Source organism: Gossypium arboreum, chromosome 3 (assembly GCF_025698485.1).
Source record: "Gossypium arboreum isolate Shixiya-1 chromosome 3, ASM2569848v2, whole genome shotgun sequence".
NCBI classification, from domain to species: Eukaryota; Viridiplantae; Streptophyta; class Magnoliopsida; order Malvales; family Malvaceae; genus Gossypium; species Gossypium arboreum.
The window spans coordinates 129,350,957-129,367,090 of record NC_069072.1 but is presented as its reverse complement, the minus strand read 5'-3'; the positions used below and the strand labels follow the sequence as shown (position 1 = coordinate 129,367,090).

The following is a 16,134-nucleotide window of genomic DNA, read 5'->3' as shown; positions in this document are numbered from 1 at the left end:
ATTTAAGTGAAATTAGAGAGTTAAAACTAGTTTAAAGTGGGAATTGAATGAAAATATAGAATTAATTGTGAGAAATAAAGTTAGTCTCGGTTTAGGGACTAAATTGGAATTTAGGCAAATGTTGAATAAAAATTCAAATATTCAATGTGAAAATTTAATTGTATTGTATTCATGAATTTTAATTGTCTAATTTCCGTAGCTAACGTTGTGTCGAAAACTTCGATTAAGAAAGGAAAAGATAAAGTCGACGAGGAGTAGCTCGGAAGTTCTGGTTTGTATTTCTATAATCCTAATCTAATTATTAATTGTTATATTTTAATTTAATATTTATGGTAAGTGATTGAGGTGAGTAATTAGCATTTTGATATTGAATTGAATTTATTGGAATTTTTGATTAATGTGAAAAATGGATATTGGATATTGATTGTTTTTTAAATGTTTTATTTTTTGAAATGTGGAAATAAAACCCTATTAACTGTACTAGTCTGGGTCGGATATAGTTGGCATGCCATAGGATTGGAAGAGTTTAGGGATTACTTCGACCTCAAGTCAATGAGACACTGGATGTCAATTTATTACTTCAGATTAATTCGATGGGCCACTGGGTGCCAATTTACTTCGGTTTAGCCGATGAGACACTGGGTGTCAACTTATTACTTCGAATTATCTGATAAGGCACTGGGTGCCAAACTGGTGTGTTTTGGTTGGATCTGTGTATCCGTTAGAGTTCGAGTCGTGTTAATAGGGGTAATTAAAAGAAGTGATATTATGAAAGGTATTTGGAAATACCGAATGTGAATGGAAATGATACATATGAATTGTGTAACATATTGTGAAAAGCTAATTGAGATAGCAAATGATGAGATTTGAATGTATTAAGAATAAATTGATAGATTGAAATGACTATTGTTAATGTATGATAAAATGTGTATGTTATATTATTTTACTTAAAGTATTCGGATTATAGAAATACCACTGAGTTTATACTCAGCGTACGGTTTGTTTTCCGTGCACAGGTTAGGTACTTAAGTTGATCGCCGATTCAACATCCATCAACGATCCCGATCTCAAACGTGGTAATGTATACCTAGGGTGTCTAAAGATTATCATTTTGTGGAGTGATTGTAATTAATATTATAAGTTGATATTGGTTTTATTATATATATGAATATATGTGTTATTGAGGCTATAATATGGCATGTTTAGGTTGATGCATGAATGAACATGATATAGGCAAATGGCATGGTTTTAAATTGGTTTTGATAGATGTTATTAGAAATATTTAGATAATGTTTTTGAAGTATCTATAAGGGTAAATTAGTTAGGAAACTAGGTTAATTGTTTTGGCATATTTAAAAGGTAATTGATCGTGTTTTGGATGAGTTGAACGAATAGTTTTTGAGTTGCTTAGTATTTAATCTTGCAGGGAATGGTAGACTTGTCATTTAAGGTATGTTCTGGCCACATGGCCGTGTGAACCCTACAGCTTTGAAAATTTTTATTATTTTTTGAAAAATTCTCTGAGTTTCCAACTTAGTCCTTACTTGTTTCTAACACGTAATTTGGGCCTCGAGGGCTCGAATAAGGGACAATATGTATGAGTTTGTTTAGTTTTGTCTTTAATATTATATGATATGATATGAAATGCTTGAAATTATGTCTGTTTGATCGGTAATACTCCGTAACCCTATTTCGATGACGAATGTGGGTTAGGGGTGTTACAGTTTCTTTCTTATATTTTATAGATTATTGGAAGCTCGATCAGTTTGGAAGTTCATTGGAGATCTATCACACTATCCAAAAGTCTTTTCGATAGTTTTTGAACATTTTGGCCAATGGTTTATAATGGCATGTATAGGATGAATTGTAATGGTATTTTGATGAATGTTTTATGGGTGTTTTGGCATGTATAAGTTTTGGAAGTTAACTAGGTTGATACCATTTGATGCCTTGTCAAATTGTGTCATTTTGGTTATCTTAAAATGCATGTTTTTATGGCTCTTTATGGTAAATTTGGAATGGTATGATAATGGTCAAGTTTGTGGCATGTTTTGGTAAGTTTTGAAATAGGATGTGATGCTTGAAATATGGTAGCATTGACATGTTTAGGTAGGTGTTGTTTGTATGCATTTGTGGTGCCTTTGAAGGGCATATTGGTTAGTTGAATTAGGGTCTTGAAATGGCATTTTGAAGTGTGTTTTGGTGATTTTTAAGTCCCTTTAAAGTGTGCTTAAATGGGTTGAATGATTGTGCATGAAATGGTCTTGGAAATGGCTTGATTTTAGGTAAATTTGGGTCTACACGGCCTGGCAACACGGCCGTGTGTCATCCGATGATTTCTTTAGGTTGTAAATGAGTTACATGGCCTGGCATACGGGCGTGTAACATGGCCATGTGACCCTACTCAGAGAGCTACACGGGTGAAGACACGGGCTGGGACACGGCCGTGTGTCCCTAGTTCCAAGGTTACACAGACACGAGCATGTGTCTCAGCTGTGTGAGGCACACGGCCGTGTGACCCCTATTTCCAAATTTTTGTAACTTTTCCTAGACTTTCCTAATTGTTTCAAATTAGTCCTAAATTGCTTCTAATTTATTTTTAGAGCCTTGAGGGCTCAATTTAGGGACAATATGCATGTTTATGAATGGCTTACGATATGATTAAATTATTAGATGAATTAAAGTTTAAATGTTTTTGATTGAATGGTAATACGCCATAACCCTGATCCAGCGACAGAGACGGGTTAAGGGTGTTACAGATTCCATACATCAATTATTAATTAATAACTTTGGTTATCACAAGTATAAAGAATTTATGCACGTAATTGAACTCCCTGAGTTTCATATGATTTTTTGCAATTTGACTGGCGCAGTGACATTTGTATGTTCTTTCTGAACAAATTATTAGCGGATATATCTGTAGAGGATTACTTTAAATTGTATGGGTCCCGATGACTCTTACAAGAGATGTAAACTTCATCTCAAATTCAGAGTCTTTCTCACTTGATAATCTTATTAGATATCTCGACTCTTAAGCTAACATACGTATCATTGGTTGACTCTGGCGGACTAGTAGACACTTCATCATTGTGGCGGATTCTTACCCATTACTCATCATTTTCTGAAAATTTTTGGTAAACACATAGTACCATTCGGATTGCTTCGTGTATATAATGCAACTAACTCAGATACCTATCCAGAAAGAAACCCTCACGTACTTAACCTCAACAGGAGGCTTCTAAATCAATTGTTTGGAGCGAACTAAAAATTTCCATGATGTCGCTCTGTAGAACCAGTAGACCATTTATCCGACCAAACCTCCTTAAATCCTCCTTCTTAATTTGAACACCTAAGTGTTCGCCTACAAGGCCGAGCCATTTCATAGTTTAGTGACTCCAATTATCATTCATCCCATTCATTCATCTATTACACCAATTTTCCTATGTTCAACTAACCCACCAAATAATTCATTCGGTACCCTGCTTTTTATAATCATGTATATCACGCACATCATTACAACAAATACTATTTATTCATACTATATTATGGAGTACGCCGCATACAAATTCATCTATACACAACCCTATCATGAAATCAAAGAACTATTGCAAACATTCATGCAATTGCACAGCTTTATGCGTGCATAACTTTCCCAGTCAACCACAATAATATACAACCATAGACTTTGACAAAACTCAGTATAAAGCATGCAAACAACACAGCAACCAGCAAACACCAAAAGGTGGAGTACAGAAACTCACCTGTTGTCCTTCCTCCCTACCAACTTAGCTTTTCCAACAACCAAAGTCTCTTCCATCCTGGTTAGCTAAGCATGACAACCAAATATACCAGTTAAATAAAAGAGATTCATGCTTTAAAATCTAGAATCCAGAAACTTGTAGAAACCTTTCAAATTTTACAGAAACCCTCAACTTCTCTTTTCTCAAATCCACGAGCACGGAAAGATTAAGAAGCATACCAATTCATCAGATTTTCATCTATTCAAACTCAATCCTCACATTCATCGCTACATGCAGAGCTTTCATTAACTTTCTCTTCTTCAGAGGAATTAAAGAAAATGATACAGAAAAGAAGAAAATGAAAAAAAATTAAGGAAAATTTATACGGGAATAACACACCTTAGCTATATATAGAACCTTCATGCACGACCACCGAAGGCCCTACCAAAACTAGTGACCAAAAATCTTAATGCTCCCCACTAAAGAACTTACCAATTCCAACATAACCAAACTAGATTTAGAATACGACTAATTTCAATCTTATCCTTGCATTCTTCAAATTTTACTGTAGAGTCCACAGAACCTACAATTTCTTTCAATTAACTCCTAATTCTTTCTTAATTCCGGGCCTTAGTAGAAACCGGGTGTGACACCAACATTACCAATCAAGTATGTTAGTCATGTTTACATATCATGAGTAATATCACTAACATTGAGGAAATAAAATGTCATATGTCAAGCTATAAACTTATACTATTTCATTTCCAAGTTTTTCGTTTGAATTTAATTGAATATTGTCTGATAGAACTATAGTAAAACAAACTCGGATGAACAAGTGATTAAGTTGCTCACACAAGCTAACTTATATTAGGTTACCTGTACAGGCTAAACCTAAATCACATATAACCCAAGAGTCTGCAACAAATGCTAGACCTCGTTATAACATATCTAATCCCTGATCAAACACATGTATAACCCTATTGGCATGCTAAATGTATCATAACCTTTTACTAAGTTCACATAGGCATCATTTCCATATATATGTCATTATCGATCCCTGTACATGATCACATAGTTCATTTACATGTCCTATAATCAATCAACTTTCACATTTGTACCCTGTACTATTACATAATAGCCAATAATCACATGACATTTCAATTTAGTCCATAATTAGCCATACATGACAAATTCACTAGAAATCTAGTTATATCAAAACATATGTATATATGAAATCAAACACAAATCACACACAACATAAAATCAGCTAATATTTCCATATGAACTTACCTATTAGCAACACCAAAACAAGTTGATTCTTCAAGGACTAATCAACAATTTTAGTTTTTCCCCAATTAATTCCACTTTGATCCAATTCTTGATCTAAAAAATATTTCATATCACCAATCAGTATCAAACATTTTTATACTATACCATGGTATTTATGATTTCATATAATTCTATTTTTTGATTAACTCATATTTATATTTTATTCAATTTAGTCCCTAAACTCGGAATAAACACAACTTTTGATTCTTAGCTTTGGGTTAAAATATGATTTCATATATTCTCATTAGAAACTTTATACTATCTATTTCTAACATAATTTCATGATGATTTTTACATTTATTCAATTTGGTCCCTAATGTAACAAAGTTAACAATAAGCTAAATTAAGTGTACAATCTAGTCATTTTCATATTCTAAGCTTAAAACCTATCAATTATAAGCCTAATTATTCATGAAATCAACAATGATAACTTCCTAAAAGTTTAACCGTTTTACAAATTGGTACATAGGCTACCTAAATTAAGCTCTCATGACCTCAAATCTATAAAAATTACAAGAAAATGACTTGAAATCACTTACCAATTAATGGTCGAATGTAAAAGCTTCAAAATGGTTTTCTTCCTTAGGTTTTTCTAGGTTTGTATGGTTAGGAGAAATGGAGAAGATGAATAAATTCCACTATCATTTGTATTATATTACTTAAGTAACCATTCATTACTTAATTATTTTATTCATTACTTAATTATTTTAATCATACTTTCATTAACATAACTTATCATTTAACCACATATAATGGATTATACCATCATCATCCACTAACTCCTCCTTAGAAATAGAGTTATTATCATTTTGGACCTTTATCTAATTGTTATTTTAATCCTCAAACTTGGTGTCAATTAAAAATCTATAGTTATTGGACTTTTTCAAATTAGTTCCTGAGCCTTAATTAACTATTAATTCGGCAAAATTATTGTATCAATTAGTTATATATTTTATATAATCTCTATAAATATTCATATTTAATATTTATGGACTTGGTTTACGAAAATGGGGTTCTAAAACTACATTTTTCGATATCACTAAAAATCGAGTTGTTACAATTAAAGGTTATGCCAATTGAGCTGAAGTTGTCACACCATAGAGTAGAAATGCCAGGTAATTGAACTCCAACTTCACGTGATAGAGGCATAAACCAAACCAGTTAGAAGTGGAAACTACAAGTGCCACGAGTCAAGACTTTAGCTCCGATCTTGTGTGGCGTTAGGCTCAGTTCCTATCACAACAAGCCTAAGTTAGTCTTTGATCTTTCCTTGGAGAGGCTAAGCGAAGAAAAGTACAAGAGCATATAAGAAAGAGTGAGAGAGACTTTAAGAGAATTTGGAAGTATATTACTCAAAAGCTAGTTTGTATACAAATGAGAGAGGGTGGCCTCCACTTATAGAGGGAAACCCCTTTTTATCCAATAGTTACAATTAATCTTAATGGACGATATATTATTAAATGATATCCAATAGTTAAAAGGCAAGCCCTTTGTCTTATCCAATAGTTACAATTAATCTAATGGATAGCATATTATTAAATGCTAAGGATAAATAGTTAAAGAGAGATTTCGAAATCTTAATAATAAGGTGAATTAAAGAAACAATGTCAATATATTTTAGGAGAATTATTTCTTAAAGACTCAATTAAAATACTTTAAAATATGAGAACTAATTTAAAATACGAAGACATCGAATTGATGTAGCCTTAAAAGATACTGTCCAAATAGGGCAAATAGAAAAGGTAAAAGGAGTGGGAGGAGTGTTTTAGGGAAGGTTCCGTTGGTAGGTATCAGCTTCTGCAAGACGAAGAGACGGGAAATGGGATAAGGATTCCATTGGAAAGTGATTTGCTCATCTATTTATTACTTTAATAATAATAAATTGTTACATCGACTCTTTTATCTTTCTTTGTGGAAGAATAAATAAATAACCTATCGTAGATTAAATTAGATGCGTTTCTTTCTTAATAATAATCAACGAATAATATTAGAAGTTTCAATCAAATAAATAAAAGCAACAAAAGTGCTTTTCTAAAGGCATGTGGGTTGAGCTGAGCTTAATTTTTTCTTCCCCTACCAACTTTAATTTTCCTGCCAAAGGTGAAATTCTCTTCCCCTTTTTCTCCCATACATTCACACAAACATACATACAAGCAATTATGGAAAATATAGAAATTGAAGGAAAGTTTCAGGATATCTTAGTTGAAGTTGGTTTATATTATAGAGCAACAAGAAATTTCAAAATATATTTTAAAAATATTACAAATTCATGATGCAGTTATATATATGTTTAAATCCAAAAGAATTAAGTCAAGTTCATCTAATAACATGATACTGCATCCCACAACATTAACCACCAAGTAGATGAATGGCTAAGTCTTAAAGGGACCCTCCGATACCATATACCAAAACATCTCTATTATTGGTGATAATTCTAAAACAGAAACTCCAAACGGCAGCAGCATGTAGTGCTAGTGTCAGCTGGTTTGATTAAGATTTTTCACCATTCCAAACCTCATCTTAAAAACATTAGCCGCACCATCACTATAGGAAACAGGCGCCAACATAAATAAGTTGGGGTCAGCTAAAATGCCAAGCTGCAAAAACAGAACTTATGGCTCAGTCACTGATTCATGCACTTCGCCTGCACCCTCCTCTCCTTGAGGTAGCTCAGAAATTCCAACTGTTTGTAACGGTTCTATAGAATTATTTTCAGGCACTGAATTGCCTTGTGCACCAGGTGAATCAAATGCCTGCTTTGCAACATCCTTCTGCTCGAAGTTCTGTTCGTTGGAAGGAGGAGGAGAATCAAATGCTCGCTTCGCAACATCCTTCTGTTGCAAGTTATGTTCGTTGGAACCAGGAGGAGAATCAAATGCCCGCTTTGCAACATCCTTCCGCTCATAGCTGTGACTACGGCTTCGACTGCGGCGGCCACGGCTATGGCTTCGGCTCCGCCCTCGACCAGGACTACGGCTGTAGCTGCGGCTACGACCACGTGACCAGCTCCTGCTTCTGCTTCTGCTTCGACTCCTACTCCTACTCCTACTCCTACTCCTACTACTCCAACTCCGACTCCCACTGCGGCTACGGCTACGGCTACGGCTACGGCGCCAAGTTCGAACCATGTCAGGACTTCGGCTATAGCTTCTGCCTCTACTTCTATCACCAATGCCTCTTCTGTTATCAAATCGTCCCCGTCCTCTTCCACGACCACGTCCTCGCCCGTCAAAACTATTATATTGATCATGCAAGCTTCTCTCATTCCTGCCCCAACCAACATGACCACCAGCAGGGCCACCAAATCCACGTCCTCCTCGGTTTCCACGTCCAGAAAATGGGTCACCTCTCCCTCCAGGACCACTGAAGCCACTATCCCTCATACCACCACGACCGCCAAAACCATCTCTCATGCCACCACGTCCACCAAAGCCCCCATCCCTCATTCCACCACGGCCACCAAAGCCTCCATCCCTCATTCCACCACGGCCTCCAGAATCCCAGCGCCCACCACTGCCACTAGGAGAATTAAATCTATTCATTCCACCTCGATCCTTCCCAAAACCAGGCCCACCACGAGAAGCTATCTCTCGCACCTCAGGAGGCACATGCTGGTTAGCTCTCTCCAGAACTTGAATCAAGTCAGGGGCATACTTCCAGTCCTGCTCAGAGAAAAAGGTGAAGGACACCCCAGTTGCACCAGCTCTTCCAGTCCTTCCAATTCGGTGAACATAGTCCTCAATGCCAGTAGGGAAATCAAAATTGATAACCACCCTGTAGCAAGGAAATATTAAGAACAAAATATTTTCATTTACTGAAAAAAAAAGTCGCAACTACAGAAATGAAGAGCAAACTAACCTTATATCTTTGATGTCAAGCCCACGAGCAGCAACATCAGTGGCAACCAATATCGGGGATTTCCCAGTTCGGAACTGACTCAACACCCAGTCCCTTTCATTTTGAGATTTATCTCCATGGAAAGCAACAGCTCCAAAGTTGCGTCCAAGACTACGAGCAAGCTGGTCACACAACCTCTTAGTGGAGCAAAAAATAATAACCTTTGAACCGCGCTCTTGAGCTTGGAGAATCTGCTCCAGGCGCCTCTCCTTCTCCATCTGGGGAACAACCTCAACATACTGCCAAATCATGAAAAAGTTTGTAAGCTAATGGGGAAGGCATTTGTTATCTAAAAAAGCAATGGAATATTGAACTTCTGGAAATACACATCCAGGAATAACTGAAAAAGGTGTCATGGTTTCCAAGGATCTCAGATCAAGAATTTTTTAAGACTTCTAATAAGAATTGACAGAATAATTAGTTAGCACATATCTCAAAAGGAAAAATCAGGATGCAAATCTTAAATCAAAATGAAAGAGCGTTTCACATGGCAATTTCCAGCATACAACATTCAATATTTTGATGGTTACCCATCAACCGAATTCCAATAAAACCAGCTAGGCCTTAGAGAATACCTGGGTGATAGACTTATTGGCAGCAAGCTCATCAACACTGCCAATGTTCACCTGGACAGGATTGACAAGGAGGTCACCTGCTATTTTTCTAACCTCCTTGGGCCATGTTGCAGTGTACATCAGAGTTTGTCTGCGAGGAGGTATCTCATTAACAATCTTGCGAATCTGGGGCTCAAAACCCATGTCAAGCATTCGATCTGCTTCATCAAGAACAAGGAGTGACACCTGTCCAAACTCAATTTTCTTCATTTCAAGGATGTCATTTAGCCGACCAGGAGTTGCCACTACTATATCAGCTCCTCGATCTAACTCTTTCAATTGATTAGCCTTTGGAGCCCCACCATACAAACACTGAAGAAATTTGAGAGAACCGGAAAACCAAATTCAGTTGACAGGAAAAAATTAGCTCAGTTTTGTCTGCATGTTTTTATGAGCAAGATTTTACTATAATCTTTTCTTTAAAAAATAAATGAGCAGTCAAGCCCCACCGTGCAAGAGACTCTTGAAGATCGGCCAAATTTTATGGCTTCTTCCTGTATTTGTGTAGCAAGCTCGCGAGTTGGAGCCAAAACCAACACTGTTGGGCCATTCAGAGGGTTGTTACGCCGTTGCCTCAAAAGCATGAAAGCGGGAATCAAGTAGCCCAATGTTTTACCAGAACCAGTTTTAGCAATAGCCACAATGTCCCGACTTTGTAGTGCAATGGGCCATGTTTGTGCTTGTATTGGAGTGGGAGAGGAAAAACCAGCAGAATGAATCTGAAAGGAAGTATAAATCATAAATAGTGAGTATTAACAGAATTTGCAATGGATATTATATGTTCTTAGGGAAAAAAAGCAAAAACACACATTTCGGTTATCATGCAGTTTAACTCAAAATCCATAAGTATATGTTGCTTACTGAAGCAACTTGAGGCAACAAAAGAGGGCAATATAGAATTAAGAGGCGGAGCCATTAAGCAAGGTCCCAGTCACATCCAAGTGTGATTTGGATTAAGGGCCAACCACCCTTCTAGAAGATGCACAAGAAAGGCTCCAACTATCCATTTTGCATCCTCCAAAAATGAGAATTTTGTTGCATTTGTAAGTGTACCAATTGCAGTGCAGCGTACGACATTTGCTCCTCCTCCGGAGCAGATATCGCACCTGCGACAAGCGAAAAGAATAAGTTTAAATTAAATTTAAAAAAGAAAAGCAATAAAAAGCACAAATGGTACAAGCAGCATACATATTTCATTTCCATACCAAGGCTTAGGGATCATAACATCTGTAGAACTTACCTCTCTCAGTATCTCTGGAGGGAAACCAGTATCTTCAAATCTTATGAATGGTGCTGGAACGTTGTCTCCCTATGCAATTTAATAAACAATCAAAGTCATGAATAATCTTAAATTGGCAAAATGAATCATTTCCTCACCATTAAAACAAAGACAACTCTTCAAATATTGTAATGGAAGAACAATAAAGTGAGAATTAAAAAGAACAAGGCACAAAGCAATAGATTTTCAAAGAATGATATTTGTCAAACACCCTTCCCCTTATGAATGGTGCTGGAATGTTGTCTCCCTATGCAATTTAATAAACAATCAAAGTCATGAATAATCTTAAATTGGCAAAATGAATCATTTCTTCACCATTAAAACAAAGAAAACTCTTCAAATATTGTAATGGAAGAACACTTAAGTGAGAATTAAAAAGAACAAGGCGCAAAGCAATAGATTTTCAAAAATTGATATTTATCCAACCCCCTTCCTCTTCAGCAGTTTCCCAAAATTAAGCTATAGCTCTTACAAAGAAATTAGCCTCAAAATTTTAATATCTTAGGCATTGATAATTTATTCTATACTAGTCACACATTTTCACAATTCACTAATCACACATAAGTTAACAAAAACAGATGTAATACAGACCGTTGCTGTGACTTCATGTTGCTTACGATATGCATCAGCTGGAGACAGATGATTAGCATCTGCAGATGCAACAAATGGAGGCCTCATCAAGGCATTAATGGGATAAGGGGGACCAGCATGACCATAGATGTTATGCACCGCATGACCTCCAATAGCATTAAATCCCCCACCATGACCAGGCACATTTTGATGTGGCAGACCACTCATCCTTGTCTCCTGACAGCAGAAGCAATATTATGAGGAAATTGCATTAACATATGAATTATGAAATGGTATCTATTATCATTTTAGTAGTATGAAGAAAAGAAAAACACCTTCTCATACAATAAATGAATACAAATACTTAATTTCCCAACAAATCATTTTAAAAACTGGAAGAAAAGAACAGGTTATACAATGAATGCTCTATCTTGCACTAGGTGCAAATGAGTTGCATTTATGAACTAACATAAGAAATAAGAAAGAAATCAAGATCTACAGATCTCTATGTCCGATTTGCCACAGACACCAAAATGACTACCCATCATTTCCAAACAACTCTCCATGAAATGATGAAAATTTTACATGGCAGAGTAGGTATATTTCACATGGATCCTAAATTCAGCTGACATGTGAAAACGACAGTTAATTCCATGCTTTTGATTTCCAGAAATAAAATGATACTGCATTTATACAGGTATCTGAAAAATAAGTAACAGTCGGCATTTGCGCAAACCAACAGAGGAGAGGTTTTCAAAATTAGCACCAATATAACCACATTATAATGCCAACATATAAATGAATAACCTGAAAATGAAACATTAGTTGATATCTCACCATGGGTATGGCAGAAAGTGAGGGCTGCTGTGGACCCATCATTTGCCCATCTTTGCTACCGCTAAAGTAGTAATCATTTCCAGATCTGCCATGTAGTTTATCTTCATAACCAGTATTTAAACCAGGAGGAGGCATATTAGACTGCATAACGGATGGGCCCATCTGATTCTGAAACCTATGACCCTGCTGCCGCTGAACCAAATCTGTTCCAGTTTGCTGTGAATGAGCCATAGAGGTTGGCTGTTGCATATTGACAGAGGAGCCTGTAAACTGCTGTTGTTGACCTGAATATAAACCTGCCGGTGGAGTCTGAACTGAATTAGTTCCAGCAGAGTGGTTCTGAGAAGATGTGCCCATCTGTTGAAATTGAGCGGGAGAAAACCCAGTTTGGCTCCCTAGCTGAAAATCAACATCCTCCTTTTTCGGAACTGCCGCTTTATAATCTTCTCGATTTGGATACTGCTGACCCTGGTGTTGTGCACCATGAGGAGCGAGCTGCTGAGAACTTTGTTGGCCCTGTGGAAGCACACTTTGTTGATATGCCATATACTGCAAATGCTGATGTGCATATTGATGTCCTTGTGGTTGTGCCATTTGTGAGTTTTGATGCTGCATTGTCTGCTGCCCAATTTGAGACACCATTTGCTGATTTGGGTGCTGCATTGCCTGTGGCCCATGTTGCTGCGGGATAAACTGCCCCTGCTGTCCCATTTTTGGACCTGGTTGTTGTGCACCCTGCTGATCCGTAACCTGTGCTACCATTGAACCCTGTTGCTGCCCAACTATTTGTCCTTGCTGTTGAGCTAATTGGCTCATTTGCTGCCCCAGCTGTTTTGCACCCTGGACAACTTGCACCTGGCTCATCTGTGCCACCGCACCATTAGGTTGTGCAGAGTGGGCAACTGAGGTTGGAGTTAGCTTAGGTGTGGAAACTGCAGGAGGAGGGCCCGGTGGCAGGGGTGGAGGCAAAATGGTCGGCCTTTCATACTGGGTGACATTGGTCTCAGGATTCCAGTAATACAGGAGGCCAGTTGTTCCATCGATCAGCCCCTTCCAAGGTTTCGGAAGAGTAGGATCTTCCGGTGCATACCGTGGGCCAAGATTGGCTGCTGCTGCTTCTGCAGTCGTCATTTGTCCAATATATATCTAAAACCACATAAAGTCCTTAGATTCAGAACAAGGGTGGAAAATCCATACTGTAGATAGTCTAATGCAATATATTTTTTAATGTGAATCCACTCAACCGAAACAAATACGAAACACACCCACAAAAACATGTAAAGTTTCCCTCCAAAATCAGCAAATTTCTAATCAAATTACAGAAATTAAGACAATATCACATAAGTCATCAGAAAAAACCCTAAAAGTAGCAATACTTATCTGTTATATGTAATCTGAATATATATAAGAAATCATATCAGATGACAGAGAAATTTTACAATCAGTAGCAATTCAGACTACAAGTCATATATCAATTAATAAGACCCTAAAACAAGAATTACATAAACAAAGAAACAAGATAATTGAATATGACATCCAATACACCAAATGGCATTGGTAATACAATTAAACATACAAGAGAAAATGAAAATGGACAAGCCTATTATTGAACAACAAATCTCAAGTAAAACCTTTTTTTCCCTTCCCATACTTACATGGGAGGGGAGAAAACAACAGAATAGCAATTCCTTAATTAAAAGAGTCAATCAAAAGAGATGATAAGATCATCCAAAAAGGGAATCCTATAAGCAAAACACATGGTCAAGAAAGAGGCTTCTATCTTTGTTGCTCAAAACCAAAACCCCCCATGAAATAAACAAAAAGGAACAAGAAAACAGTAGAGAAAAACAAATGAAAAGGTGAGCAATGGCATACGCCAAACTGAAGCAGATTCCATTTAGCTATTAAGATTTGGAACTAAAGAGGGAACAACAAAAGGAGGGAAACGCGTCATAAGTCAGCAACTACTAAACATCCCCCAAAACAGCAATTGATATTCTCAAACTAGTTGAAGAAATCCCAACACTTCAAGAATCAAATACCCTTCCAAATACACGCATTCATATAATAAGCTCAACCAGAACAGCACAAAACCAAGTTACAAATCAATCTTTGAGGAATAATTTCAAGTTTTCAGGTCTCCAGTTATAGTAAAAAAGGGGCAAAATTCAATCAAATGAAATCAAGTCCGAAGATAATAAAAAAAAGTAAAAAGGGACACTTTAAGAAGAGAGAATTTTACCGGGAAAATAAAAGAATCAAGCCTTGGTTCACCTGGAAAGTCGCTCCAAAAAAAATTCCTGCAATTTATAGAGACAGAAATAGGTTTTCTGCGACATTACCTTCGACTAGAAACCCTAACCCCATAAATAATAATAATAAAAATAATAAAAAAGGGGAAGTAATAGGAGAGTTGAAAAGAGCGATTTTAATGGTGTGGGATAAAACAGAAAACCAGAGAGAAATAGATTGACGATAATGGTCACAAGTGGTTTCGATAATAAAATAGGGAAGAGGAAGTCGAGGCTGGTTTGGCGGCGGGGGATGTGTTAAGCGAGATGAGAGTGGGTCGGAAACTTTTAAAGGGAACTAGAATGAAGCCCCGCATTCGCTGGGGTTTAGGAAATTCTAAATTAGATATTTATTTTATGGGTAAACTCCTTAAAATGGTCACTAAACTTTCTGTGTGTTTCTTTTTTAGCCATCGAGTTATAAAAATTTTCAATTTAATCTCTAAATTATCCGAATTAATTTTTCTCGACAATAGTGTCCTTAATAACGGTATTATGGCACAATAAACGAAATTCCTCCATTTTGTTCTAATTCCTTGATAGATAGTTGACCAAGTCAACTCAACATCATAAAGAAATTAGAAGGAAAAAGAAAAAAAACGAAAGATAAAAGAGGACCCATACCCATTTTGGGTTTTGTAGGGTCAAGTCCTCCAGTGCCATCCCTGATGATCGAACGGTCGAACAAATAAGAGAGGCATGGAGAGTAATATACCTCAGGTTGACAGTCATCTAAGGGCATACGACAATTTATTAAAGGTTTTTATTTTGAGCCAACATCTATGTTTTTGGCCATCGTAGTTCTTGTTTTTAAAAAACTAATTGTGTAATTTAAATAAGGATAAAGAAAGAAGTCTTTTGGCTGCGAGTTTGGTCAAAGACCGCGTCGAACAGCGATAGCGTAAAGCGACAACAACTAGGGTTACTAGAAAGAAACGAGAAGAAGAAAATGAAAAATGAAAAATGAAAAATGAATAAATGAATAAAGAAGTAAATAAACATGGGGAATATAAACAAAAAAAAAGAGAAAAACAGAAAGATAATAATGTGGTGGAGCCTATTACCTTAAATACTTTTTGAAATTCCATGTAATCCAGTGTTTATACTTTAACGGTTCAATGATTAAAAAATGCATTTGGATAGTTTAGTAATCCAGTGTTTATACTTTAACGGTTCAATGATTAAAAATGCATTTGGATAGTTTAGTAATTAAATTAAAATTTTCATAGTTTGATGACCAAAACAGAAACAAGCAAAATGTTTGATTACCATTAAGGTAGTTTACCCTTAATATTAATACTAAGTTGTTGTAATTATTTTTATTAATTATAAGAATTAAATTTAAGGAAATATATATATATATATATATTCATTCGAATATTACATTAGGTGATAATTAATGAGTCGCTTTAAGTCATAATTATACAAAGGCAAGTCAAAGGAGCAAAACCATAATAAGTCCTTATGCATTGCGGAATGTTTTAGGTCAGTTTAGTATTGCTTCTCAAAAGCACTTTTGGGACAAAAAACACTTTTGAGATAAAAGAATTGATAAACAAAATGCTTTTGAGCTTTTC

The 16,134-nt window shown here is 36.2% G+C and overlaps 1 protein-coding gene across 1 annotated transcript; it reads right to left on the bottom strand.

Moving 5' to 3' along the window:
- Window positions 1-7,267: 7,267 nt before the first annotated feature.
- On the bottom strand, window positions 7,268-15,497 carry LOC108476019 (DEAD-box ATP-dependent RNA helicase 46). The gene is made up of 8 exons (XM_017778065.2): window positions 14,509-15,497; window positions 12,267-13,412; window positions 11,451-11,666; window positions 10,821-10,889; window positions 10,030-10,299; window positions 9,542-9,892; window positions 8,928-9,205; window positions 7,268-8,843 (listed from the first exon to the last, which is right to left on the bottom strand). Exons 2-8 carry the CDS (start codon window positions 13,395-13,397, stop codon window positions 7,682-7,684), a joined length of 3,477 nt encoding a protein of 1,158 aa, XP_017633554.1. The 5' UTR covers window positions 13,398-13,412; window positions 14,509-15,497; the 3' UTR covers window positions 7,268-7,681.
- Window positions 15,498-16,134: the final 637 nt, after the last annotated feature.